Source organism: Gadus morhua, chromosome 9 (genome assembly GCF_902167405.1).
Source record: "Gadus morhua chromosome 9, gadMor3.0, whole genome shotgun sequence".
NCBI lineage: Eukaryota > Metazoa > Chordata > Actinopteri > Gadiformes > Gadidae > Gadus > Gadus morhua.
In genome coordinates, this window is record NC_044056.1 from 21,790,528 (window position 1) to 21,816,633 (window position 26,106).

Consider the following 26,106-nt stretch of genomic DNA (forward strand, 5'->3'; position numbering starts at 1 on the left):
AACGGTCAGCAAAGCCCACGCAAACTGTGTGAAATTGTCATAAATCTTAGAGTCATAAAACAAAGCTACTGTAGATTAACCTGTGCTGCAATTCCTTATATTGTTAGATTTCTCTTATAGTGGGGTAACAATGTAACATCAAGATTACTAATCAGAACACCTAAATACCTCTGTTACAGTTCATCACATTATTATCTACATTCCTTCCCAATCACTTTTGTTCGTAGAAGGGTCAATATTTACATTTGTTTCGAATAATGAAATAATCAGTTTATAAGAGTAGGGCTCGACCAAACTAGGGATGTGGCTCACAACTTTTGGTTTGTTAACTTTTGTGAAAGACTACTCTAGAGAGATAAAGTCTAGAAGTCAAAATGTAGCACATTACAACGAAGGTTAAACATGGTTGAAATAAGCTTATGTGTGTATTCTAATTGCGCATCCACCTGACCTGATCACAGTTACTGGGCAGGGAGATCACGGCTGACAATTGGGAACCAGATTAAAATTCCAAATTCAATTATTTGATTGATGATTGAGAAACTACACATTGTTTTACTTGAAATAATTATATTATTAAAAGCATAGTTTAATTCTGTATGCATACTTCTGTCAACATTTCCTGACCTGCTAAGCGATTCATAACTCGGCAGAAATGCTTTCCCAAAGAATAAAAACTATCGTTGTTTTGGGCAAAATTAGGAATTATGTATCAGCGGACCCCAGTCTAAGAGTATATTAAAACATAGAATGACAGAGGCTGTCAGAGGCTTATAAAGACAATCGATCAGCTGAGACATTTATAGCTGTCTATCATGACCTTTCAACTCCTTCTGGCATCACAGTCACCAGAGATCTGGACTGTTCCCCTCTCTCTACTGAACCTTAGAAGTGTTCCCCTCTCTCTGCTGAACATTAGAACTGTTCCCCTCTCTCTGCTGAACATTAGAAGTGTTCCCCTCTCTCTGCTGAACATTAGAAGTGTTCCCCTCTCTCTGCTGAACTGTAGAAGTGTTCCCCTCTCTCTGCTGAACTGTAGAAGTGTTCTCCATTGAGAAGTCAAACGAGAACATGGAGAAGGTGCGCAGTGACTTCGCCCTGGAGACTGAGACCCACTGCGGCAGCATCGGAGACCCGCCGGGCCTCACGTCCGCCAGGGGGCCCGGCGGCGGATCCTCCACCAACCACCTCAACTTCTCCCTACGCAACTGGGGCACCGAAATCAGGTACAGGCTCCCAGGGGCGTCCAGTAGAGTTCCATTGAAGTGATGGATGGACGATTGAGAAGACCACGGGCATGTATCGAAAGTGACGCCTCTACTTTGTGATCGTTACTTTTTATGACTGCTAATGCTGCTTATCTTGTGATACAACTGTTGGTACTCTTTGTCTTTAGGGAACTCTGCACCCCCGCTAATAGGAAGTGATTTCAGCTGAATGTGTTGCTAGTCATTAAGGCAGCGCTGCTTAAAGTATGCTAGCACTTACAATGACCCTCGTCCCTCTGGAGCCCCTGAGCAGCTAAAGACAGGCAGAACAGTGGGGTGGAGCAGAAACGTAGTGGTATCCACGGCGACACAATGGGACGGTTGTGAGTTGAATGGCCTCTATGGTGGGGCCCCTGCTGACTCATGGGAAGGAGAAGACAGGCAGCCTACAGATAATAGCATGTCAGACTTGCTATTTGCAGCATGTTGCTGCTCCATGGACTAACCACATGGTCACACAGTTATTCATATTTGACTTTGCACGGCGTGTCGTGACTCATAACTCCTGACACCTAGCACCGATGACTCTGATTCACCAGGCCGCTACTCGTCTGGCCTTCATCCGCGACGTTGGTTGAGCAGCGTTTGATTCCCATCGTTGAATCCAGGGTGATGAAGGGTCCGCTGCCGTGTTTTCCCAGGAACTCCATGTCTCACCTGCGGGCCGGGAGAGGAGGGGAGCACCGCCGCAGCGTCTTCAACACCCACAGCGCCGCCAACGCCTCCGCGGCCGCGTCGGAGGACTGGGAGCTGGTGGAGCCCCCGCCCAAAGAGGGCCCCGAGCAGAAGGGCGCTCCCCCGGCACACAGACGTACGTCCCCGTCCCCCAAACCGCTCTGGGACCCTATATAATAATTAGGCCCCTCATTGCACATTAATATCATGGATGTTTCTCAGGAAATACTAATCCTCTATAAGTTGCTTAAACGTATGCATTGTGAGGCCTGTCACTCACTGTGTTTTTGATGAACTTGTGAAATGACTTTTATAGGATTATGTTATAATAATAGAAGAGGGTGTCAGAGGTGAGAACCCGAGCGAGGGCTCAAGTACACGGCTCTGAGGAAGGAGCTCTGTCTCGTCCCTCCGCAGACTCCATCGCCTTGCCCTTCGAGTTCGGGCGGAGTTCCCTGCGTCCCAGGAGGCCCTTCCTCCGAGACATTAAGGGCTCCGTGAAGTCCGGGCGCAGCGCCGACAGTGCGTCCCCCGTGGAGCCCCCCGTGGAGACCCAGCTGCGCCTGCAGACCCAGCAGGAGGAGCTGGGCCGCCTGCAGCAGGAGCAGGAGAAGCTCCGCGAGGAGCTGGCCAGCCAGAAGGTAGAGCAGCGCCTAGCCTCGCAGTTTGTTGTCCAGAGAAGGTGGTGTATTTGTTGTGTATTTGTTGTCCATAGGAGTTGGTGTATCTGTTGTGTATTTGTTGTCCAGAGAAGGTGATGTTTTTATTGTCCAGAGGTGCTGGTGTAATTGTTGTCCAGAGAAGGTGGTGTATTTTTTTATCCAGAGAAGGTGATGTTTTTGTTGTGTATTTGTTGTCCAGAGAAGGTGGTGTTTCTGTTGTCGAGAGAAGGTGGTTCATTTGTTGTCCAGAGAATGTAGTGTATTTGTTGTCCAGAGAAGGTGGTGTATATGTTGTCTAGAGAAGTTTTTGCAGTGTCTTGAATCAGTAGTCGTTTTTACACCGTTAAATATGCCCGTCTTATACCCGCCTTTTTCCCGGCAGGGTCCGAACGTTTCCACTGAAAGAGGTAATATACAGGCTTGATTTCGTACCCCAATTTCCCCCCTCGAACCCGGCACATATTGGGGGTATATAGAGGTGTCGCTGCATTGTCTCTACAACAGAGACAACGCAGCGACATAGACAAGAGTAGTTCTATATGGAGAGACGGTAAAATCTGCAACCTGCTGACCATCATGGGAAAGAAGATGATGCAGTAGCATTTAAGAAAGACGCGGAAAGATTGTGTGATCTACGAGAAAGACGCAGAGGAAAGACGCTTAAGAGGCTTTTGTCAGGATAAAAAACATGTGGTCAGCATAATAAAGGATATGTTGGCGTTTTTTAACTTTTAAATAGTTAATCGGGTTTGTAGCCTACACTCAGATGTCTTCTACTCATTCTTACATGCAAGTGGCTTGAATAAAATAAAAAAGAACCATTTAGACTTTAGAGAATGCAAATTATTATAGAATTTTGATTACCTTTATACTTTTTACATAATCACAGTTTAGGTTCCATGTCCGCCTCGTTTTCACTTGGTCTCATTGATTTACGCTGAGGGGGGAGTGCGAGGACGTGCAGGCAGTTTTGCCAGATTGGGCGATTCTTCCTGCCTATATTGAGTACTTTTAATCACAAAAAAATTACATTTTCTAGTTCCAAATTGTTCACTTTTTTTACCTTTATCTGGAATACACTGCTGTGCTGCCCATTGTTTCCACTGATCGGTACTTCACACCTTAACCTAAATAGTTTTTTATAATCATCTTGAAACAGACAAGCGACACGACAAGTGACACCTCTACAGATGAACAAAGAAAACCACAAATCATTTTCAACCTCTGAAGTGATTCCCTTACAGACGGATGAGTTTGTCGTGTGTTCAGTAAGACAAGACCTCCATTCATTCCCTCTGGTCTCTTTCCCTTTCACAAGGAGCTGGTGAGACTCTTGCAGCAGACTCTCAGGACGTCCCAACGTGGCTGGTCACCGGCCGGCCCCCACTCCCCGCTCCTCGCCCCGGTCCTGATCCCGGAGTCACTTTCAGCCCCGGGCCCGAGCCCAGCTCCTGAGGAGGCCCTCCACGCGGAGACGGCGCTCCAGGAGAGGGACAGGCAGCTGCAGGAGAGTGACAGGCAGCTGCAGGAGAGGGACAGACAGCTGCAGGAGCTGTGCGGCCACATGGAGCGCCTGGCGCTGGAGAAGGAGAGCCTGCAGCACGAGCTGAAGGGCCTGAAGATCAAGGTGGGCGACATGAACGAGCAGCTGGGCATGATGATGGAGACCATCCAGGCCAAGGACGAGATCATCATGAATTTGTCCCAGCAGAGCGCCGAGGCCGGTGGCCACGGCAACTGTGGCAGTCCACCGCCCTGCAGCAAGGACCTGCAGGAGATGGACAACCTCAAGGTAGCGAAAACTAGTCGTGAATAATTGTTTCATTCAAAAATATGCTTCGTATGTTTCTCAAAGTGGGAAGAGAATATATGGATAACAAGAGAAACATATTGCCGGCAGGCTAGTTGAATCAATGAAGGACTTCATCCAAAACATTTTATTTTAATTCCAGGGAACACTTCAGGGCTACAAAACTCAGAACAAGTTCCTGAACAAAGAGATCCTGGAGCTAACCGTGTTACGAAGAAATGCGGAAAGCAGAGAGAAGGCTGTTGATGCAAAGGTAACGTGTTTGCTTTTACTCAGAAACAGGAAGTGTGTGTGTGTGTGTGTGTGTGTGTGTGTGTGTGTGTGTGTGTGTGTGTGTGTGTGTGTGTGTGTGTGTGTGTGTGTGTGTGTGTGTGTGTGTGTGTGTGTGTGTGTGTGTGTGTGTGTGTGTGTGAGAGAGAGAAAACCCTGAGAATCGCCTGCTCCAGCTTCACCCAGTCGGTGAAGTAGTTTCAAAGTCTTTGCCGTAGCTGCATTTCCTTTTTATTTGAGCTTTCATGATTTTCCAACTAAATCTGCCTCATCTTTGACTTTGTGGTGACTTGCAATTTCCCAGGTAGCAGTGTAGCAGGCAGGATAGACGACGACTGGTTAACCAGAGCTTGACCCGCATGTTTGTAGTATGACGGTCATCAAACACAGACCTGTGATGACAGCCTTAGCTGCTTGTTTCACAGGATATGTATAAGCGCCGGATTTGAGCTTAATATCCGTCGTGCGGTGGTTTGATTTTGGAACTCGACAGCCAATCAAAATGCAGGATATTGTCTCACTAAGTGGGAGGCAGGATATTGGATTATAATGTTGTGCATTGTGAATAGAGTGGGCCACTTGATCACAGTACATATGTTGTATGATGAAGCTTTGGTACAGAAAAAGGAAGTGAAGCAGTCAAGCGGGCAACACAGACAGCTTGTGTAAGTGTGAGGGCGTGGCCGTGGCTGAGATGACACGGGTTAAATATAGCAGTTTACATCTGACCACGAGCCACCTGCCTGTCTTCAGTCAGGCAGGAAGCTGTGTCCTTCTGATCCCTCAGAAGGACAGGGAGGCAAAGGGTCGTCACACTCTAATGAGAAGCACATCTAACTCATTTGAGGACCACTATTCCCTCCTGGTTGTCTTCTGTGTTCTGAGTCCCCTGCAGCTCATAACACAGTTGGCTGGATTCAAACAAGCCACGCAGGGAGGGGCAGTTTCTGTTTTGCTATGTTCAACTATGGGGCTTATAATATGCACCACATGTATCTAACACACTCCAAAAACTTGAGGTATTCGGGAAATTTGGCTTGGCCTTTTTAATGCTTTTTATTACAGATATAGTTCTGCACTGGATTATTTATTATTTTATCCTTCCTATGCTTGTTTTAATGACTTGCCTTTGATTGGTTGTTCCTTTTAAGTGTTTTGAAACATCCTGCCAATAAGACGAGTTGTTTGGTTGTCTGAATGACCGAGCGTTTCCTCCCTCCTCCCTCCCTCCTCCTCCCTCCACCCTCCTCCTCAACCCTCATCCTCCACCCTCCCTCCACCCTCCTCCCTCCACCTCCTCCTCCACCCTCCTCCCTCCTCTTCCACCCTCCTCCCTCCTCCTCCACCCTCCTCCCTCCACCTCCACCCTCCTCCTCCACCCTCCTCCCTCCAGTGCACCTCCCTGGAGGCCAAGCTGTGCCAGGTGGAGAGCAAGTACCTGGTGCTGCTGCAGGAGGTGAAGACCCCCGTCTGCTCGTCCTCGGAGCAGAGCGCCGCTCGCGACGTCATCTCCCGGCTGCTGGAGGACGCGCTGCAGGTGGAGCCCTCGGAACACCAGGACCACCCCGTCTTCAGGCCAAGCACCGTCAGGTATGTGGCTCTTTAAGGTCCATCTTCCATCGTCCATCAATCACGTGTATAGAAACGCACACAACCCTCCGCCGTGCATACCCTGACCTCTGACCCCCCCCCCTCTGCCCCCAGCGAGTACGACGCGTACGGCTTCAAGACGGTGCCTGAGGAAGAGGAGGAGGAGGAGAAGCTGGACGCCAAGATGCGCGCGCTGGAGCTCAAGTCCCTGTCCATGACGGACCAGGAGGTGTCGGTGGGCGTCAAGTGGGAGAACTTCCTTGCGGGCACCATGAACCGCGACCTGGTCCCCTCGCCCGAGCTGAAGGCGCTGATGCGCAGCGGCGTGCCGCACACGCACCGCCACAAGGTGTGGCGCTGGTGCGTCAACCTCCACGTGCGCAAGCTGCGCGAGCACCTGCCGCCGGACTACTACGAGGCGCTGCTGAGCGTGGCGCGGGACATGCCCAACCCGGCCTCCAAGCAGATCGAGCTGGACCTGCTGCGCACGCTGCCCAACAACAAGCACTACGCGTCGCCCGGCGCCCCCGGGGTCCCCACGCTGCGCAACGTGCTGATGGCCTTCAGCTGGAGGAACCCCGACATCGGCTACTGCCAGGGGCTCAACAGGTAGGCACGCACGCACACACAAAGACACACACACACACACACACACACACACGTTTGTCTGTTTTTTTATTGTTTGCATATAGAATAAGGTGTTATTGTTGATGAAGTTTAGGTTGAGACAACTGTTTTTTCATAAATAAAGCTGTATTTTTCTATAGCCCAAAGACAGTCACTTAGTAAGTAACTGAGTTGGTTACGTTTTTAGTCAGTTACGATGTGATGCCAAAGTTGATTTGTTTTATGAGGTTATTGTTTACTCGCAAGCCTCTAATATAAATGAACATAGGGGCTTTAAACCGTGACGGCCTAAGGAAGTTCATGTCACTCGAAGAGAATCACTGAAAACCTCACAGATTACCTTCTTAGAAGTTTGTGTGTTCATCGACCTATAACCGCTCCGCAAAATAAGCCTCAGTGACAGCTCCGGTTCGTAACATCGGGAATAATACGGTTATCCCTGAGGTCATCTTCTCATCCCCCCCCCCCCCCCCCCCCCCCCCCAAGGCTGGTGGCCATCGCCTTGCTCTACCTGGACCAGGAGGAGGCCTTCTGGTGCCTCATAGCCATAGTGGAGGTCTTCATGCCCAGAGACTACTACACCAAGACTCTGCTCGGATCACAGGTACACAAGCACAACTGTGATGTGTGAAATTCGGGACTTGCCAAACAAGCCCTTCTTTTAAACGTACCTTGACCCCATTGCAGGTGGACCAGCGTGTCTTCAAGGACCTGATGAGTGAGAAGCTGCCCCGTCTCCACGCCCACTTTGAGCAGCACAAGGTGGACTTCTCCCTCATCACCTTCAACTGGTTCCTGGTGGTCTTCGTCGACAGCGTGGTCAGCGAGATCCTCCTCAAAATCTGGGACGCATTCCTGTACGAGGGCCCCAAGGTAAGGCAGAGAGGGAACACGGGGAGGAATCGGATTCTATTCCCTGTCTGTCACAGGCCTGTACCAAACGACAGTCCGTTGGGGAGCTCTGGTGTGTAGAGATGAGGGCCGCCGGCCCTGGGAAACAATCTTAGTGAACCAATATTGGAGATAAGCTCCAGCTTTGAGTGTAAACAGGAGCCACGTAGCGGTGCAGCTATCTGTCGGGGCCGCATTATGGATTGTCCCCGGCGCTCTAATAGCTCTCCAGTACAGGGATTAATGAACTGCATTTAAATACAATTTCCTTTGTTTTTAAATGGCCTAGGATTTATGCAAGGATATTTCTCCCCTTGATTTCGAACCAGTCAAAGAAAATGTGCCGTTGATATGATGGTTAGGTCTTGATTCATGTATTGATTATTCAGTTCTGTGTTTTATATTTTCTGCAGATCATATTCCGCTTCGCCCTCGCCCTCTTCAAGTACAAAGAGGAGGAGTTCCTCAAGCTGCAGGACTCCACCGCCATCTTCAAGTACCTCAGACACTTCACACGCACCATTCTGGACTCCAGGTTCGGCCTTGACATACTGTTTTCTTTGTCCTGTTACTCAATGACCATTTGTTTATGTCCTAAACAGCATTTTGTCCTTCTAAAAAAGGGTAGTACTTCAGTGAGTACAATGCCTGTATTGACCTTCACTACCGTCCTTAGTTCTATTTATATTTTTTTCTTACAGTGCCTTACGTTTCAGGCCTTTTGTGAACACAATTGTAATGCATCATTTTGCTCACTGAAACCTTGGACCGTCCGTCATGTCGTGACACTAACTCTGTGTTTGTAACCCCGCCGACGTGGCCCTCAGGAAGCTGTCGAGCGTGGCCTTCGTGGACATGAACCCGTTCCCCATGCGGCAGATCCAGAACCGGCGAGCGTTCCATCTGGAGAAGGTGAGGCTGGAGCTGACGGAGCTGGAGGCCATCCGCCAGACCTTCCTCCGGGAGCGGGAGGACCGCCAGGACCGCCACACCTTCGTCAGCGACGACGAGGAGGACAACTGAGCGGGGTGGGGGGGGGGGGGGGGGGGGGGTGTTGGGGGCTCACCACCGCTGGATCAGAGGAGATGCCGTCCCCGCTGGATCGTCTGCGGCCCAGCGGTGGAAACCAGTCCCCCCCCTCCTTGGCTGTTACGTTTCCACTGACCCAAACTCCAGTGGCTCAAAGGCTGTCCTATCAGTATTCTTGCCATTGTTTGGTTGTCATTGGTTTTTTGTTTGAATAACTTTTTGCTGTGAGCAGATGTGTCGTATCAAACAGTGTTTTAAAATGAATGCAATTTAGTTGTATTGCTGTATTGAATGATTGACACGTGATTTCCTTTTTGGGATATTAGTGCTTTTGTCTTACAATCATTTGCTTAAACCACTTTTCTTCTTAACATTTGTAAGATGTAAAATTATTCTCACATCTTACAAAAGTGGCCCAGTGATGATCACTATCAGGCTGATTTAGCTTTCCATCCGATTGATATCTGCAAAATCTTCCATGGTGTTTGGAGCATGGTATTTGCATCAAAGTAACGCCTTACAAGGTGTGTTGTATTAATAAAGACTGTTGGTTCTTCTTGGGGCATTGTTGTATACGGCTGGAAGGATTTAATCCCAAGCCTTTCTGTGGCTCTATTTCTATGTTCAAAATATCCTATCCTGTGTACCCCGTCCTCTCCTGTACAGCTGTCCTCCACAAGGGGGCTCTATAACTTTTCATGGTGGTATTCCCACAACAGTACAGCTGTTGACATTTATGTAACATGATATATGATTTTTTTTATCTGATGTCACCAAAAATGTATGTACTTTTTTTTTTTTTTTTTACATATGCAGTAAGTCACTCTTTGTGATCGTAAAATCACGCAATTTGTTTAACCTGTGGTCAAACACCACCTAAATGCACACATACAAAGAGAACACACGCACAATGTAACTTAAGGCCAAATGTGGGCCAAAAGAAAGAAAGAATATACCCTTAGTCCAACGAATGTCCTAGCAAACTAAATGTACATGTTTACGTAATGATCTTATCCAGAGACACAAACATCACGGAGCTGTTGTTTCACCCTGCCTTCCACAGCTCAACCCTTTCACATTATTTCACTTCACAGTGTTTACAACGGTATATATTGTTTGGTACTGAAATAATGGACAACTTCTTATTTCCTTCCCTATGTTTATGTATCTGTGATACTTATGGAAGCATGCGTTGTGACCTATCAAACGAGGACGATAGTAGGATGTGTGGGCACAGCCCTGGCATGCAGACAGAGTCTAGTCCCACACCTCAAGGTCTTGAATTTGGAGAGCGGGTCTCTCCAAAGATAAATTCCTCTTCCCCATGACATCCTGAAATCATATTCTTTCCTGTACAATTATATTTGCTCAGAAACTTTCAGGAATGATAGTATATACTGCCATTCTATTGTGTAAGTATTTATTATTACTTGCATATTACTAAGTATTTCATTTTTCTTAAATATTTTCTGTATGTACCTGCTATTTCTCTTTATGACAGCTAGTCTTTATCATTTAAATACGTAATTTGCCTTTCAAGCAACATCTTGCACATTTAGTGAAGTGTTCACCTCTGAGACAACTTATGTTCCCTCTAAATTCAGTCCAATGCTTACAGGATCAATGATCCGGAGGTATACATAATATCACTTACAGTAAATACAATAAAAGTTTTTACTGCTGTAACATTTTGTGTTTATATGAGTGTGTTTGTGGGTGTGTACGTGTGTGCGTGTGGCATTTATAAGTCCGTCCGAAGCAGACCTAGTTGTCAAAGTCCATCCGAGAAGAAGGATATGTTAGAATGTTAGTCATCTGTATTGATAGCGTTCCTGTCACTGCCTGCTGTTCCTCAGGCTGCCTGCAGGGGGCCGGCCCTTTAGTTTGAACGCAACAAAAGCAGCAGGGCGCAGCCGTGAGGTTAAACAAGACTGAAGACACACCGCAGGCACCACGCAGAGGATGAGACTGAATGACAAGCTACAGTAGTAGAGACAGTATGGCAGTTCGCACATCGACCTGCCTTTAACAACAAGGTAAGCCACTTACTGGTCAACCTTAAACTATACTACTATACTACACTATCCTCATTTTACAGCGTGTGGTTGGGTCTCCAAACTTGAGAATGAATGTGGAATAGCTCTTCTGTATGAACGTCATCTACAGCAGGAGCAGCATGTCTTTCCTGAGAATAAATCTATTCATAATAACTTGGCTTTCCAATGATCAACTGTGCCAGTAAACGCAGATACTGACCCAAATTATGTGTTTGTTTGATATCGTGTTATCACCCGAAGATAAAAAAACAACAACCAGCTGGGTTCACTTTCTGACTGTACTAAGCCAAAATGAAGTCCCATGTACCCTTATCTGCACTAACTTATTTTGATATAATTTCATATAAGTTAGTTGTTTAACTACAATATGGATGACTGTTATTACTATTGAATAGATATTGGTCCATATGCCTGTAGTTGGATGCTTTATCCTCCCATGAGAGCATATGCTGAAGCTCTGAGGTGGAATGCTATTAAACAAGCTTCAACACGTAATCACATCTATCACTGCTTTGTGTACTACAGCCGACCCGCCACATCTCTGAGCTGTCGTCTGTTCACACAACGGATCATACTGCAAATCACTGGGACCTGAACAAAGACAATTCTGTTGAGTATTTCATGTATGAACTATCCCGATGAGGACATCGGGCATGGCGGTATTCAAACAGCAGAAAGTGGACGATTTATATGAGATTGGAGAAGCCCTGGGAAGGTAAGTGCCCTACAAGCTGCCATTTTTATTACAACGATAGGTGAATTTAATTTCGGTTCATGTATCATTTTGTGATCAAGTTCCCTGTTATTCTAAGAGCATCGGAGAAAAGGATTGAGGCTTTAAGGAGCTATGAGCAACAAGTGCCCATATGTTTGATAACAGTGTGGAAAGAAGCCGAGTTAAGGGGGGCCTGTTCTAAGGGATTCCCTCTGTCATTCATAGGATAAGGAGCCCCTTATTATTTGGATTAGATCAGACATAACTAGGGTGACCGGCGACCACTGAGACAGTTCTCCCTCTGTGGTCAATTAAGCATAAAGTATATAGGTATGTAAGTATATAAGATAAATATTGTTACAATAAAGCTAAACGATGAACAATGCATTAATATCACCTGGTCCCCTTGAAGGAAAGATAAGACAAAGGACATCCTGAGGGACATAGACACATTTCTCCCGTTCTCACCACCAACTCAGGTTTTGTTGTTACTTAATGCAAGTGCTAATAAGGCCCTAATCTTTCAAACCTAGTCATTCTCGCATACTCTCACATTTTTTGTGAGAGTATGGGGGGTTTTATCCACTACAGTATCAGACTATATCGGCCCTTGGTCGTTGCCCCTGAGCTCAGTGCGATGAACATATGGAAACAGCTGGCCCGCCGTGCGTGTTTTCCTCTTGGGAGGGACACACCGATTAAAACTGGTTGACGTTTACAGCACGAGATAACCCTTCTGTATAAAGGTGTGTCAGGTTTCTCTTTGCATTTCTACTGTAAATTCAAAGGCGTTTATGTATGTGTGTCTATCATGAGAGACAGAGCAGGCCTGGGGGAAGTTGAGGCACGCAGTACAATAGAAAAAGGAAGCTGGGCTTTTTCACAATAATGAGTTCCACCTCCATGTGCGCCAATTACTGACTGACTCGAAGGAGGTTTGGTAGAACTTTGTGCTTTGTCACCAAAGTCATCAAAACACAGAAAAAACACACACACATTATGCAACGTCGTTGTGTCACTTGACTAACTCAACCTGTACAGCCTTTTACATCCGTATTAATAAGGAGGGTGGGCGAACCCCTGCTGTTTTTTGAACGGGTCCGCTATGCTTGGGTTAAACCTTTTTCTCTAAACTAAGCTGGATGTGGTCAGAGTTTTAGATGTGAATGCATCGCCGTCACTCATCTGCACAGCGATGAGTGACAGCGATGTGACACTGTGTGATTGAAAGCCACAGCCTCTGACACATGTCTGCCACACTACGACAGCTGCCTTCCTTTGTCTTATGTTGATTATCCCCCGCTCGTTGGCTCATTGCAGCCAACTTGCAGTCCGAGTGGCCCGGGGCCTCACACGGCTGAGTCACAGCACGCTGTGCTATGTGTGTGCGTGTTTACACAGGTGTGTGTGCGTTGTGTTCTGCCTGGGTTGAACTTGATGAACAGGTTCAGACCCATGCGTACGACCGTCCATTGTCAAAACTGCTAGCCAAGGTGATAATTGATTCATGCTGTTTTAATTGGATCGGAAAAAGCGAAGGGAAGAACATGACATGTGGCGGACGCAATTCCACCTCCCAGTCCATTTCCTCCACGTCACAGCGTTGTGTAGACCGTGGCGTTATGGAGGAAATCAGCTTCCTCGTTCATGTAGTCATCATCGGTCTTATTTTCTGTAAAAAATACACAGGATGACCCTGTGGTCAAGGTTCCAGCCTGTGGTCTTTGGCTACATGTCAGTCCCTCTCAAACCCACCTTCCTGGCCATCTCCACTCTCCTGTCCTTGAAGGCAAAACAGTACTTCAATATCGCCCAAAAAACCTGATAGCTGACAGAGACCTGTAGAAGGGCCCGGAGGTTTGAACCCAGGTCCTTCAGGGCACCCTAACCCCTACTAGACTCTCTGGTCTGTCTCTATCTAGCCGCAGTTTAACGGAGCGAGGCGATGACATTGGAAGTGTCATGGAGGGCTGTGGTCGGCAGCTGCTCCCCCCTTGCATCACCCAGCGTGTAATAGCCGTGGGTGACAACATCATCGCCACGGAAACACCGGAAATTTTGTCAGTGTGACCCCTTGCATTTAACGAGAATAGCCGAGCTGTTTCACACCTTGGGTTTGAACACCAGTTGCTGTTCGTTTTTTTTTTGTTTGTGTCTCCGTTGTTAAACGGTGGGAAAAGTCTACTGGAACAGAGCTATGGCCGAGTCGCCCACCAAGGTCATACTTGTGTTTGCATGTGTTTATTGTATTGGTTCAGTAGTTAACTGACCACTGGACCGAAGCAGAGTTGAGGGACTTTTATTCTATTCTTCACACGTGAGTTTGTGAATCACGCGTGTTCAGTGGAGGACATGTAAAGTGTTTTTATTTTATAAACTCTTAATGTATACATGAATATTCTGTGCTGTATCAGCAGATAAGTATAGACTTGAGTTTATTGGAAAACTTTGAGGCTGGAGACCTTCGCCATCCATGCCATAAACACCAAGTTTGCCGATCAAGTTTGGCTTTTGTTGAAGTGTTGTAAGGCACACTCACTGATCCTTCAATGCATTGTCCTAGAGAGCAATGGGTGTTGTCTGGGTTCCCAGGCTGCAGCACAGAAAACATGTGGGATGCTTTCACTGCAACACGCTCAGAGTTCAGCCTTCAGCCCCGGGCAGCCGCCCTCTCCCTCGCTCTGCTGGCGTGATGAAAGAGGGGTCCGTATAGAAGAGGGAACTCCCTCGCTGACCTGCCCCACATTCCAGGACTTCCCATCCCGATGGGGGTCACCCGGTTGCTCAGGGAACTACGGCAGAACGGGACATAGCACCATGCTCCCACACCCTCATAGTCCAGCTCTGCTTTCATATCAAACCATTGCAATGCCAACCACTCCTGAACTCAATGTTCAACTTGCCCAATCGTCTTAGATTGATCAAAAATGTAGCAAAAATGATCGAGCAAAATAATATATATATATATATTCTTTATACTTTTATAATTATTTTTTAACCATTTTCTTAGTAAAGTAGTGAGGACATACATCATATTGACAGCGTGTTACTCTCTGAGGTGACGGAAGGATGTTGCTTCACTCGCCTCTTACGCACTTCCAGATGTTTAACCCACACCCCGGTATGAGCACTCCCTGTGAGGAGTGCTGTGAGGATTGCTGTGAGGAGTGCCTTGAGGAGTGCCTTGAGGAGTGCCTTGAGGAGTGCCTTGAGGAGTGCCTTGAGGAGTGCCGTGAGGAGTGCTGTGAGGAGTGCCCTGAGGAGTGCCCTGAGGAGTGCCCTGAGGAGTGCCTTGAGGAGTGCTGTGAGGAGTGCCTTGAGGAGTGCTGTGAGGAGTGCCTTGAGGAGTGCTGTGAGGAGTGCCTTGAGGAGTGCCTTGAGGAGTGCCTTGAGGAGTGCCTTGAGGAGTGCTGTGAGGAGTGCCCTGAGGAGTGCCCTGAGGAGTGCCCTGAGGAGTGCCCTGAGGAGTGCCGTGAGGAGTGCTCAGAGACCGAGCTGTCAGCGGAGGAGCCGTTGGTCCCCGCGGTGGCTCTGTTCCCCGATGTCTTTAAATACCGGGCCTGGCGCCGCACTGGTCCATGAATGCCTGTGACCTTGTTTAATAACCTTCAGCTGTCCAGGCGGGGGCCTCCTCGGAGACACGGCGCTCTCCGTTCCCCGACGGCTTAGCGCTAATGCGGCCGGCACGCGTAGCTTTGTCGTGGGATGCCCCCCTCCCAGCATCCCTCTGACCGCAGGTCTAAGCTAGCACACTGTGTCGGTCGCCATGTGACCGACCGTTATATAAGGAAACTGGATAGCCTTCAAGAGATGAACGTGTGCATTCACTGAGCATGTGTAGACGTTGTACCGTGTTGTGGCACATTGACACTGTATAAGTCTACTGTATGATCCGTAATGATTAAATGTATCCCATGTTGACTGTTGTAGCAAGTTAACCATTTCCTTGTTATTGTTGCTTCCTGTGAAGTTTGATTGGTGGCTGTCATTGTTACCAAAAGCCTAAGAATTTGACTAGCCTAAACGCTGAAGGTAGGCTTGAGGGCTCATCCCCCTACCCATGCAGGTGGTTCTTTATGTTGCCGTAGGCCCGCACGACTCCACATGCAACTGCTTGGTGATCTGAATCTCTGATTGTGTAGCTTTGTATTCCCCAATGGCCGTGCTTTTAGAAAACCTATTCCCAATGCTTCCCTGGTGTGTCTTCAGCACGTGTTGTCAGCCCCGTCCCAGCGGCGGAGGTCTTTCTGTTGGGCCTGCAGCAGGGCGCTGCTGCACCAGCTCACATGTCTTCAGACGCCTGGCCCTGGGTCAATATTAATATGTGTGTAAATAGAGAACACACCCACATCTATACTTGCCTGTGTCTCCCCCAGGTATAGCCAGGCCACAATGAGCATCGCTTAACATTGTGTTAATGCTATAAGATAAGTGTTCGATAACACAGTGTAACCTTAACACCAGAGCTTTGAACTTAAACCATGGGTGTGTGTGTGTTTGTGTTCATGGGTGTGGGTGTGTGTGTGTGTGTGTGTGTGTGTGTGTGTGTGTGTGTGTGTGTGTGTGTGTGTGTGTGTGTGTGTGTGTGTGTGTGTGTGTGTGTGTGTGTGTGTGTGTGTGTGTGTGTGTTCTTGTGTGAGTGATGAAGGACCCTGCAGGCCCTCTGTCTCTCTGCGCCTCTTGTTTCCCTCTCCCCCCTCTCGGCTGACCCTCTCTCCATCCCACAGTGGGGTGAATACAGCAGGCTGAGGGTGACGACTGAGGGGCTATTTGAGGCTGATTGTATGTCGTTGGTGTTTCGCTTTTATGCTATTTTTAGTTTAATTACGTTCTCGTTCTTACACATACACAGTCACACACACCAAGATCTATGCAAGAAGATGAGGATTTTTTTATTAAAATCAATGGTACAGTTCTAGATTTGATTACTGTGTTGGCATTCTCAATGGAGTGTGAGTCAATCACAGCATTGGCTGTCCACAATTGTCTTGATTTACCACATGACAGTGTCGTCACGGTGTGTGGCGGGTTTGAGAGCAAACTGGATGCACATGACAGAAGCCGGTCATGTGCATCCAGGGTCTTATTACCCCGCTGCTTTCACGTGACACCAGGGAGACTGAGTTATTTACTTACCTCAAGTCACAAAATCCTGAATGAATTTACATTTGAATCCAAAGAATTTTAATGGGCTACAATAACCCTCACCCAGAGCTCAGTGTCACCATGACAACGGCTATCCTCCACACACAATGAGGACAGTGGATTGGTCTGTACGCCGCACCTCCTTGGCCAAATATTTGGGATTGTTGAGGCGGGGAGCGGTTGAAGATGGCCCGGGCGTCTTGGCAGGAAGCTGACGAGGGGGCCGCTCTGCTCACTGCTGCGCTTTGTCAGCCTCCCCTCCCCCCAGGCTGGGAAACAGGAAGTCCAGAATCTGTTGTCACGGCGTTGCATGCTGTGGCCGTGGTAGATGAGTTCCCATCCCTGCGCAGGAGAATATCTTCGACATAGAATAATGTCTAAGATTCACGCCTTAATGCCTGAAGACATTACCTTATTTGGTACAAACCTCCCATCAACTATGTCTCTCTTTAATTCATCACTATCAAAGTTCAAAATTCAAGTTCAAAGTACTTTCACTTACTTATCACGTTCATCATTGGATATTCCTCCTTTTAAAACAGGTGAATATGTGAGCGCGCCAATTAAAAATGTCCCTCTGCCTCCCTCTCTCTGTCCCTCTGTCTCCCTCTCTCTGTCCCTCTGTCTCCCTCTCTGTGTCCCTCTGCCTCCCTCTCTCTCTGTCCCTCTGTCTCCCTCTCTCTCTGTGTCCCTCTGCCTCCCTCTCTCTCTGTCCCTCTGTCTCCTGTCCAGCGGGCAGTTTGCCGTCGTGAAGCGGTGCCGGGAGAAAAGCACAGGTCTGGACTTTGCGGCAAAGTTCATCAAGAAGCGCGTGAGCCGGGGGAGCCGGCGCGGGGTGCGGCGGGAGGCCATCGAGAGGGAGGTGCACCTCCTGCAGAGCCTGCAGCACGCCAACATCGTGACCCTGCACGACGTGTTCGAGAGCCGCACCGACGTGGTGCTGGTTCTGGAGCTGTGAGTCCCCTCCCTCAGCCAGGAGATACCTTGTGTTAACGGGTTAATGCATATGGATATAGTCTCACAAGTCAGTCTTAATTATATACAACTCTGACTGGAGCAAAGTCCACGCTACACGCCGTCTAGGTGGTTTTTATTGGGGTCCCCCAGGCAAAGGATGCAGGGCAGTGGGGTTGGAAATCCGGTTTACTGTAGTTCTGTAGATAATGATACATGACGCTGCCTGGTGGTCCATGTTGCCATGCAGGAGATCTCTCCCTGGGTGTGTGTGGTGGAGGCTGGTTTAACCTGTTACACACTGATTGCTCAATGTGCAACAGGTGTTCAGCTTTAACATAGGAGGATGGCTGGATCCAAGATGGATATAGATTTCACGTCCTTTGCCTATTAGGTTGAAACAGCGTTGATTATTTGGGTACATCTCACATGGTATAACACTATGCGATTTAAAAAATGTGTTCTAGAGAAAAGGGGGGCTTGTTATCCCCATGTTTACGACCCACGCCAACCTTATGATACTTTTTTTAGTACCGTCGTTGTTTAACTTGTTATGAGCATTATAATGAGCGATGTTGTGTACGAATTGCGCCTAACTTTACCTCGGACGCACAGAGACATTAGACACATTGCTGCTCAGACGGAGCGTCGGCGTCCACACACACCGCCGCCGGGGCCCCTTGGTCGTGACATCAGACTACCTCGGACAAGGTAGTCTGACATCACGGAAAGAACGCCATCAGGAAGAGCGTGTTCACGTGGTGTTTCGGGAAGAAAATAAACAACGTAGGATTTTACCCCTTTTTTCCAAATCAGGGACTTATTTCAGTAACAGTGCACACACTGGCATAGATTACCATGTTGACGATTATATAAGACAAATCACCACGTATAAAGAGGGGGTTTTGGGTTCACTGGCTCGTTAAGAACACCTGCTATATTTCATTAGAATTTCGACCCCGTTTTGCATTCGTCTAGCTCTGCCTCACGACAGCGTGAGGTTGTCTTTATAGATGTACGCTTTTCGCTCAAAAGGGATGTGCAGCCAAACCACAAGTCCACACACACACACAGACACAGACACACACAGACACACACACACACACACACACACACACACACACACACACACACACACACACACACACAGTCACACACACGCACAGTATTCAAAGTGCTCAGGAATGTAAAGTCCTAATTAGAACAAATTAAATGCTAAATCCAATCAAATGGGGGGGGGGGGGGGGGGGTCGTGGGGTAGGCCGACCAACTGGCTGAATCCATTGTGTGTGTACGTCACACTACTTGCTCACAGGACGCACACGGAGCTATGGAGTGTTCAAAGTGAACTTGGTTCCAAACATGCTTTGTGTATCCGGTATTATAGAGGAGAGCTGCTTTATAGTGACGTAATATATGGCACTGTTTAATTTAAACTTTACAAAAACATTCTGCTCGAGTTAATGACCCTTTATGTGCAACAGATCTTCCATATGTGTTACAGAGTGTCTCTATGTGTTACTTAGTCTTCATGTGCTAAATAGTGTATACATTTGCTACATATATTCCATGTGTTGTTAAGTGTCTCTATGCCCTGCATAGGGTCTATGTGTTTAACAGAGTGTCTCTATGTGTTTTACATTGGGTGTTACCTAGTGTCTTTAGACCACGTAGTGTAAATGTGTGCTACATATCTTCCATATCTGTTTCAGAGTCTCTGGCGGGGAGCTGTTTGACTTCCTGGCTCAAAAGGATTCCCTCTGTGAAGAGGAGGCTACTCAGTTCTTAAAGCAGATTCTGGAAGGCGTGCGGTATCTCCACTCTAAAAGAATCGCTCACTTTGATCTCAAGGTACGACCAGCCTTCCCCTTTTGTTTGAATGATGCTTCCCCACGCTCATCTTCACACAAACACCCACATTCACCTCCCATCTGGGGTCACTGCGGAAGCTGCATGTTTCAGCAGCGATCCCGCGTGCTATGTATAGGTACGTCTACGATGTGTTCTGTTATGGGCTTCCTGTTTTCTGAAGCGTCAGTGGGAGGATGTCAGCTCGCAGGCTGAATGATCATTACATCCTGTTTTGGAAGTTCTCGTCGAGACCTTTAAGATCCAGATGCCTGAACACTGTTTGACCTGCGATGCCCGACATGAATTCACTCGTTGTCACTTGTTGTTCTCCTGTAATGCTGAGTGAGTCGGCCAGCATAGGATCCATCCACCCTGTTAATGCCACTTGACTAAGCTTTTGACTTTTGAACCTTTCAAAAAGCTATTTAGCGCTACAGACACCCAATTACGTAATCCATATCATCATCATCATCCATCATCCATCCATCGTAGCTCTTTCAGTATTAATACATTGACAGTAATATCACCCTGTGATAATTGCATATTTCTCCTTTATTGCCTACACTGTTAGATGACTCTAAACAGGTAACTCGGACTCTATGCTAAATGATGCCAAATGTATTCTTAATAAAAGTATGAATCGTTTGTCTAACCTAGGCCGTTTGTGTGTGTGTGTGTGTGTGTGTGTGTGTGTGTGTGTGTGTGTGTGTGTGTGTGTGTGTGTGTGTGTGTGTGTGTGTGTGTGTGTGTGTGTGTGTGTGTGTGTGTGTGTGTGTGTGTTTTGTTTTGGTGTTTCAGCCTGAGAACATAATACTGCTGGATAAGAATGTTCCAGTGCCTCGCATCAAAATCATAGACTTTGGCCTCGCACATAAAATAGAAGCCGGCACGGAGTTTAAAGAAATTTTTGGAACCGCTGAATTTGTGGGTACGTAACAAGCTGAGCTCTATTGTTCTGCGTCTCCTGTTTGAAACACTAAGACCTCTCCAGATTTGGAGTGAGGCTTGTTGTTTTGGCCTCTGGGGTGTCGGTGATGTTCAAGTGTGTGTCCTTCTATTTGTAGCTCCAGAGATAGTGAACTACGAGCAGCTGGGCCTGGAGGCAGACATGTGGTAAGAGAGCCCTAATGACTGCTGCGCTGAAGCCCTGCTTATGGGCTCTGTCCGGACTCACAGTGTTGTTGTTCTCATTCACAGGAGCGTCGGAGTCATCACTTATATCCTGTAAGTAGCACTCCACTTCCAACTGTCCAAATGATCCACCCAAAGGGGAGGTGTGTGTGTGTGTGTGTGTGTGTGTGTGTGTGTGTGTGTGTGTGTGTGTGTGTGTGTGTGTGGTGTGTGTGTGTGTGTGTGTGTGTGTGTGTGTGTGTGTGTGTGTGTGTGTGTGTGTGTGTGTGTGTGTGTGTGCCTGTGCATCTCCGTGCGTGTGCAAACACGTGCGGTAGTTAACATGTCCCTGTCGCCGTGGTTACAGTTTGAGCGGGGCGTCGCCCTTCCTGGGAGACACCAAGCAGGAGACGCTGGGGAACGTGTCGGCCATGAACTACGACTTTGACCCCGAGTTCTTCGGCACCACCAGCGAGCTGGCCAAGAACTTCATCAGGGGGCTCCTGGAGAAGGACACCAGGTAGGGGGCCCTCCTCTCTCTCTCTTTCCCCGTAACAGGCTCAGCGGCCTGGGGGGCCGGAAGGGCCAAGTCCCCCGCTCCCGGTACAGAGCCTCCGCGCTGGATCCTGTGCTGCAACAAATCCTGTGGGATTACCGGGGCTTCAGAGGCCTGGGGAGAGCGCTGCTTTCCAATCCCCGTAAAGACCAGACTTTCTCTCTCTGTTGTTACGGCACGATGAGCGCTTAAAGGTGCAGTGTGTTGAATTCAGAGGCAGCGGGAGCCTTTCGACTAGATTGTGGAAGATTGGAAGATTCATAAGTAGGTTTTAATTAGTGTATAGTCCAATTAAAAATAGGAATTTATTGAACCCTTTATATATACATAGACATACATTATTTCTTCCGAGGAGCCGACAATTTTGATCCGCCATGTTTTACAGTAGCTATGGTTTTACTGACTAAATCACCAAACAAATTAGGAAACCTGATCTTTGACAGTTGGCTAATAATACTGTCCGAGACGATGACATAATCTTGAAAGTACCTAATGGCTTCTTAAAGGCCACAGTAGCCTCTCCTATAAGGATATCCCCGCTCGTTGCCACTAAATCTTAAAACTTGCACCTTTTAAAGGAAAAACGTCCAACTGTAAATTGAAAGCTAACGAAGCCACTATAAATCATTGACTCGAGATGCTGCATTTTGGAATTTATCTAGAAAGGGTCATGCCTTACACTTGCTGCTAGATTGCTTTGGCAAAGTCAAGGTTTATTGATTGAATGGATCATTTATTCATCAATTATCTCATTTCCTTCAGAAAACGGATGACCATAGAAGATGCTCTTGACCACCCTTGGATCAAGGTAAGCACGAGGTTTCTGCTGTTAAAGAGCATGTTTTGTGTACTCAAATTCACCACTGATTAATACTCGTGAGATCTCACACAACAGTATCTCACGCAACACAGACTCATATCTCTTCTGATGGTCAGTAGCAGGTTTCACTTAGTTTGTGGTCGTGGAAAGTTACACTTCAGTACATTTTCTCACAGTCACACCACTGAACAGTGGTGTGAGAACACACCACTGCTGACGATGCACTTCCTATATCTAGTTGTTGCTACCTCAGTCGCCGTTTTACCTCAAAACACTTTTGAAGATCACAGTCACAAAGACGTCATGTAACCTAAATCGTTCAAACTGCACGTTTTGGATTTCTTTCTTCGTGGACGTTTAACCAACGCTTTTCGGAGCTGAAGACGTTTCCTACAAAGATCTCTGACCTGCATGTGAACGGTGTGACATCCTTGCATCCTTCCGAGCAGCACAAGCTAAGACACAAGGAGTCTAACACAACTCACCACCGACTCACCAACGTCCCCAACGTTGATTCCCCCTCAAGTGTCAGTGTTCTGTTCGCACCCTGAACGACCACCGCTCTCACACCGTCTCCCTGCACCCCCCCTCATGTCTCAAGTCCCACGGCCTCGAGGACATGAGCGCCGCCCCGCAGGTCCCAGAGACCCCCCAGGCCCCAGGGGCCCAGGGGGTCGAAGTGATCCCGGAGGCCCCCCAGGGCTCAGAGACCCCTGCGGCCCAGCGGAGGGTGGGCCTCAGGGGCCACAGCCTGCAGGGCCTGCAGGGCCACAGCCTCCAGTCCCAGCACGGCACACCCCGGAGCCGTACCTCCGCCGACGCGGAGCTGCTGGCCCGCGTGGCGGAGGAAGCGGGCCTGATGGAGGCGCAGGCGCTGCTGCGCGCCTGCGACCGGCAGGAGGCCGGCCGCGGGGCGGAGAGCGAGGGCCCCAGGAAGCAGCTGTCCCTGGACCGCTTCGAGGTGCACAAGGAGGAGGCGTCCCGGCGGCGGCTGCAGGGCGACGCGCGGCGGGCGGACGCCGCGGCCCGGCCGGCAAGGGCCTGTACGACAGGGAGGTGACGCTGGCGCTGAGAGAGCTGCTGCAGAGGGGCGGGGAGCTCTGCGCCGCGGCCCGGCAGCCAATCACAGAGTCCGGCTAGGCAAAGGGGACGGGTGACTTGAGGATTGGGTCTTCTGATCTAATATGTTGTATTTATTTAAGGTTGATTTATTTATGGTTCACTTCATTATTTTATTCCAAACGTTTTGGAATGTTTCTTTCTTATATACTTTGTAACTTTTTATAAAGGTAAAGCGTTTTTGGAAGTATTTGTTACAGCAAAAAAAAAGGTGCAATATGCAAGATTTGCGTGTTCAAACAAGCTCCAGAGTTAACGTGTAAATGAAATGTTCTGCTGCTCCCCCATCCCCCGCTCTCTCCAAGCTCCGCCCACTCTCAAAAAGCGCTTCTTGAGATGATATTGTTCTACGCTTGTGTAGAGCCTGAGCATTTTTCCCAGATCCATGTTGCCTTAAAGTCTACATGACAGAACGTGTTAAATTTAAAACATGAAAATGTTGCATATTATACTTCCTAGAATGTACGTTTCTGTCCAGTTTTAGAGCAGTTATTACTTATTTTCTTTCTTGGAAAGTCGATTTGTTTGTTATTTATTTATTTTTTCTCATTCCATTCTGTTCTAATCTTTTACTGAAAATGTTACTGAAAATTAATTTGTTGTGCTTAAGTCCTTTATTTGCCTTTTTCATGATGGAAAAGGGAGCACCTTTTACTTTATTTGTTATATTTATTTCTAAGGATGTTCAATGGATGACTATATATATCAAAGATTAAATTACGCTCTGTATTATATAGTTCTTCCAAATGTCAGAATCTACCTGTATTTTGTACGTTCACTAACTTGAAATTGAATATGTGCATATTTGGTTTATCCTTGATTTACACAATGTTCCTGAACTTATATTTTTGCACTACTGTCATTTGTTTCAACTGTTAAAGTTTTGTCTCTTTCAACACAAAGATTGCAAAGACACATCGCTGGCCTTGGACTTTATTCCCCCACAAACATTTCCCACAGCCATTTTTTTTCCCCCTACTTTGTTTACTCTGAAATAAATGTCCCCAGCTAAACCCAATCCCTGTATCTTGCATCACGATTTATCAATCTTGGTCCAGTCCGGGGATAAGATAGTCTGGCCGTCTAGTGGTCAGATTGTTTGTGTCACAGACCAAAGGTTCTGAGTTTGATCTCCCATAACAACAGTCTAGAATTGCACACACACACACACACACACACACACACACACACACACACACACACACACACACACACACACACACACACACACACACACACACACACACAATATACAGAGCAACCAGGGATATGAGGACCCTCAGGAAGATAACGTTTTGCCCTTTGCTTCCTGTCTCTCTCAAGCCCTCGAACCCCAGGCAAGCGCTGGTGAAGAGGCTGTCCGTGGTCAACCTGGAGAACTTCCGGAGACAGTACATCAGACGCAGGTGGCAGGTAAAACATAGAACACACCCTGAACACAAGTCTGTATGAATCCTTTCCACCCATCAGCCCCTGAATGTGATCCCATTCAGTCTGGGGTTCCTTTGTGACTCTTTCTTTGGGCCTTTCTTTTTCACAGCTGTCCATCAGAATCGTGTCCCTGTGCAATCACCTCACCAGAATGATGAGGAAAGGCCCACCCAAGCTGTCCGGCCGTCCTGAGGTAAAGGCACGTGACTCTATGTTGTTGATACCAAAATAGGATTCATGGTGTAAACAACAGTCAGTCATACCACAATGATAAGGATTATTAATAGATAACCTATACACACAGCGTTGTTGTGCAGCCCATTAACAAGCACATCCTCTGTGTGGTTCCTTCCGTCAGAGGGAGTGCGACAGCGACCAGGAAGATGATGTCATGAGGTTCCGGCCCAGGTCGAGAAAAAGAAGCAGTACTTCCTGAGATTGGAGAACTCCCGCACCCTAATGTGTATTGTGGAACACACCCTTCTCCAACAAGAACCGGCACGCTTCATCAGCTGAATCCGTACCTTTCTGAGGACTGGACTACCGTGTTATAGAGTAGCGTGTTACTCTCCACCACTTAAAACCCAATCCCTGCGATCTCGTCATGATTTCTTAAACGTTGTCCCAATGTTAAAGTGGCAGAGTAACGCACCGTTTTTAGCAATTTATTTCACGTTGTTTTTCACGTGTATCAACGAAAAAAGAACATTGTACGATATCCATTCCACAGTGAAACGTCCCTGCGTTATTCCTATGGCTTGTCTGTACACACAGATACTTAACTGTGAAGTTTAGGCAGAATACGATTACTAGTGGTCTGTACTGCAGGGCTTCTCACTAACCCTTTTCTAAAGTCTTTATCAGCCAGTGTTTACATGGGATTCTTCTCAACTCAGTAATGTTTGTTAGCATTTATTTCACTTTAAATCCTTCTGTTTGAGAAGAGCCTGCAGCTTGTTTCCTCTGTTGTTCTACAGCAGAGCGTCAGAACAACCTCACTCAGTTTCACACCTGAAAACTAGTTTTCATGTATGAATGTGTTCATGTATTTATGATGTTAATATTAATATCCAATGATGTCCTGATTGGAATATGTCTGAAAAAGAGTACCAGTATTAACCAGCCCACCGATGATGCCTACTTTGTATGTATTGTACATTTTCAAGTAATTGAATAAAACGTTATGACCTGCTATAGACTCAGTCTTCTTTGTCCTGTAGTTTTAGACGTGTAAGAGCGGGGATGTGCTCCTGCTATTGTATAGAGCTCTGAATGTGTTTGTTGGTTTAGCAGTTGATGTGCTATGGACTACACCCAATCACAGTCCTTCTATGATGACCTCATCGTTCTTCTAAGTGAACCCACCTTCTATACTCTCCTTTGCTTTCGTTAATAATATATATACCTAAAAAATCGTATTTGCTTATAGAATGATGCATTGTTCATTACTTTTGAGGGTTATTCCATGAGATTGGGTGGGAGACTGGTTTTCTTGGTTAAATTGGCAGCGTTTGAAGAGAGAACTT

General features: G+C 47.4%; 2 protein-coding genes across 2 annotated transcripts in view; both read left to right on the forward strand.

Annotated features, from left to right (window-relative positions):
- tbc1d2b (TBC1 domain family, member 2B) overlaps positions 1–10,510 on the forward strand; it is an 11,912-nt gene extending 1,402 nt beyond the window's left edge. Inside the window, exons 2-13 of the mRNA XM_030366039.1 lie at positions 1–4; positions 1,040–1,226; positions 1,910–2,079; positions 2,361–2,584; positions 3,924–4,397; positions 4,558–4,668; positions 6,079–6,275; positions 6,390–6,884; positions 7,389–7,506; positions 7,590–7,775; positions 8,207–8,328; positions 8,621–10,510. The exon at positions 1–4 is cut by the window's left edge and continues 147 nt beyond it. Of these exons, the coding sequence (XP_030221899.1) occupies positions 1–4; positions 1,040–1,226; positions 1,910–2,079; positions 2,361–2,584; positions 3,924–4,397; positions 4,558–4,668; positions 6,079–6,275; positions 6,390–6,884; positions 7,389–7,506; positions 7,590–7,775; positions 8,207–8,328; positions 8,621–8,816 (2,484 nt within the window). The 3' untranslated portion in view covers positions 8,817–10,510. The remainder of the gene's footprint in view (positions 5–1,039; positions 1,227–1,909; positions 2,080–2,360; positions 2,585–3,923; positions 4,398–4,557; positions 4,669–6,078; positions 6,276–6,389; positions 6,885–7,388; positions 7,507–7,589; positions 7,776–8,206; positions 8,329–8,620) is intronic.
- A 185-nt stretch (positions 10,511–10,695) lies between these two features.
- dapk2b (death-associated protein kinase 2b) lies at positions 10,696–25,772 on the forward strand. The gene is made up of 12 exons (XM_030366277.1): positions 10,696–10,858; positions 11,405–11,594; positions 17,472–17,693; positions 19,406–19,544; positions 20,343–20,472; positions 20,609–20,657; positions 20,742–20,768; positions 21,022–21,174; positions 21,973–22,018; positions 24,473–24,562; positions 24,690–24,773; positions 24,939–25,772. Exons 2-12 carry the CDS (start codon positions 11,518–11,520, stop codon positions 25,014–25,016), a joined length of 1,095 nt encoding a protein of 364 aa, XP_030222137.1. The 5' UTR covers positions 10,696–10,858; positions 11,405–11,517; the 3' UTR covers positions 25,017–25,772.
- The last annotated feature ends 334 nt before the right edge of the window (positions 25,773–26,106 follow it).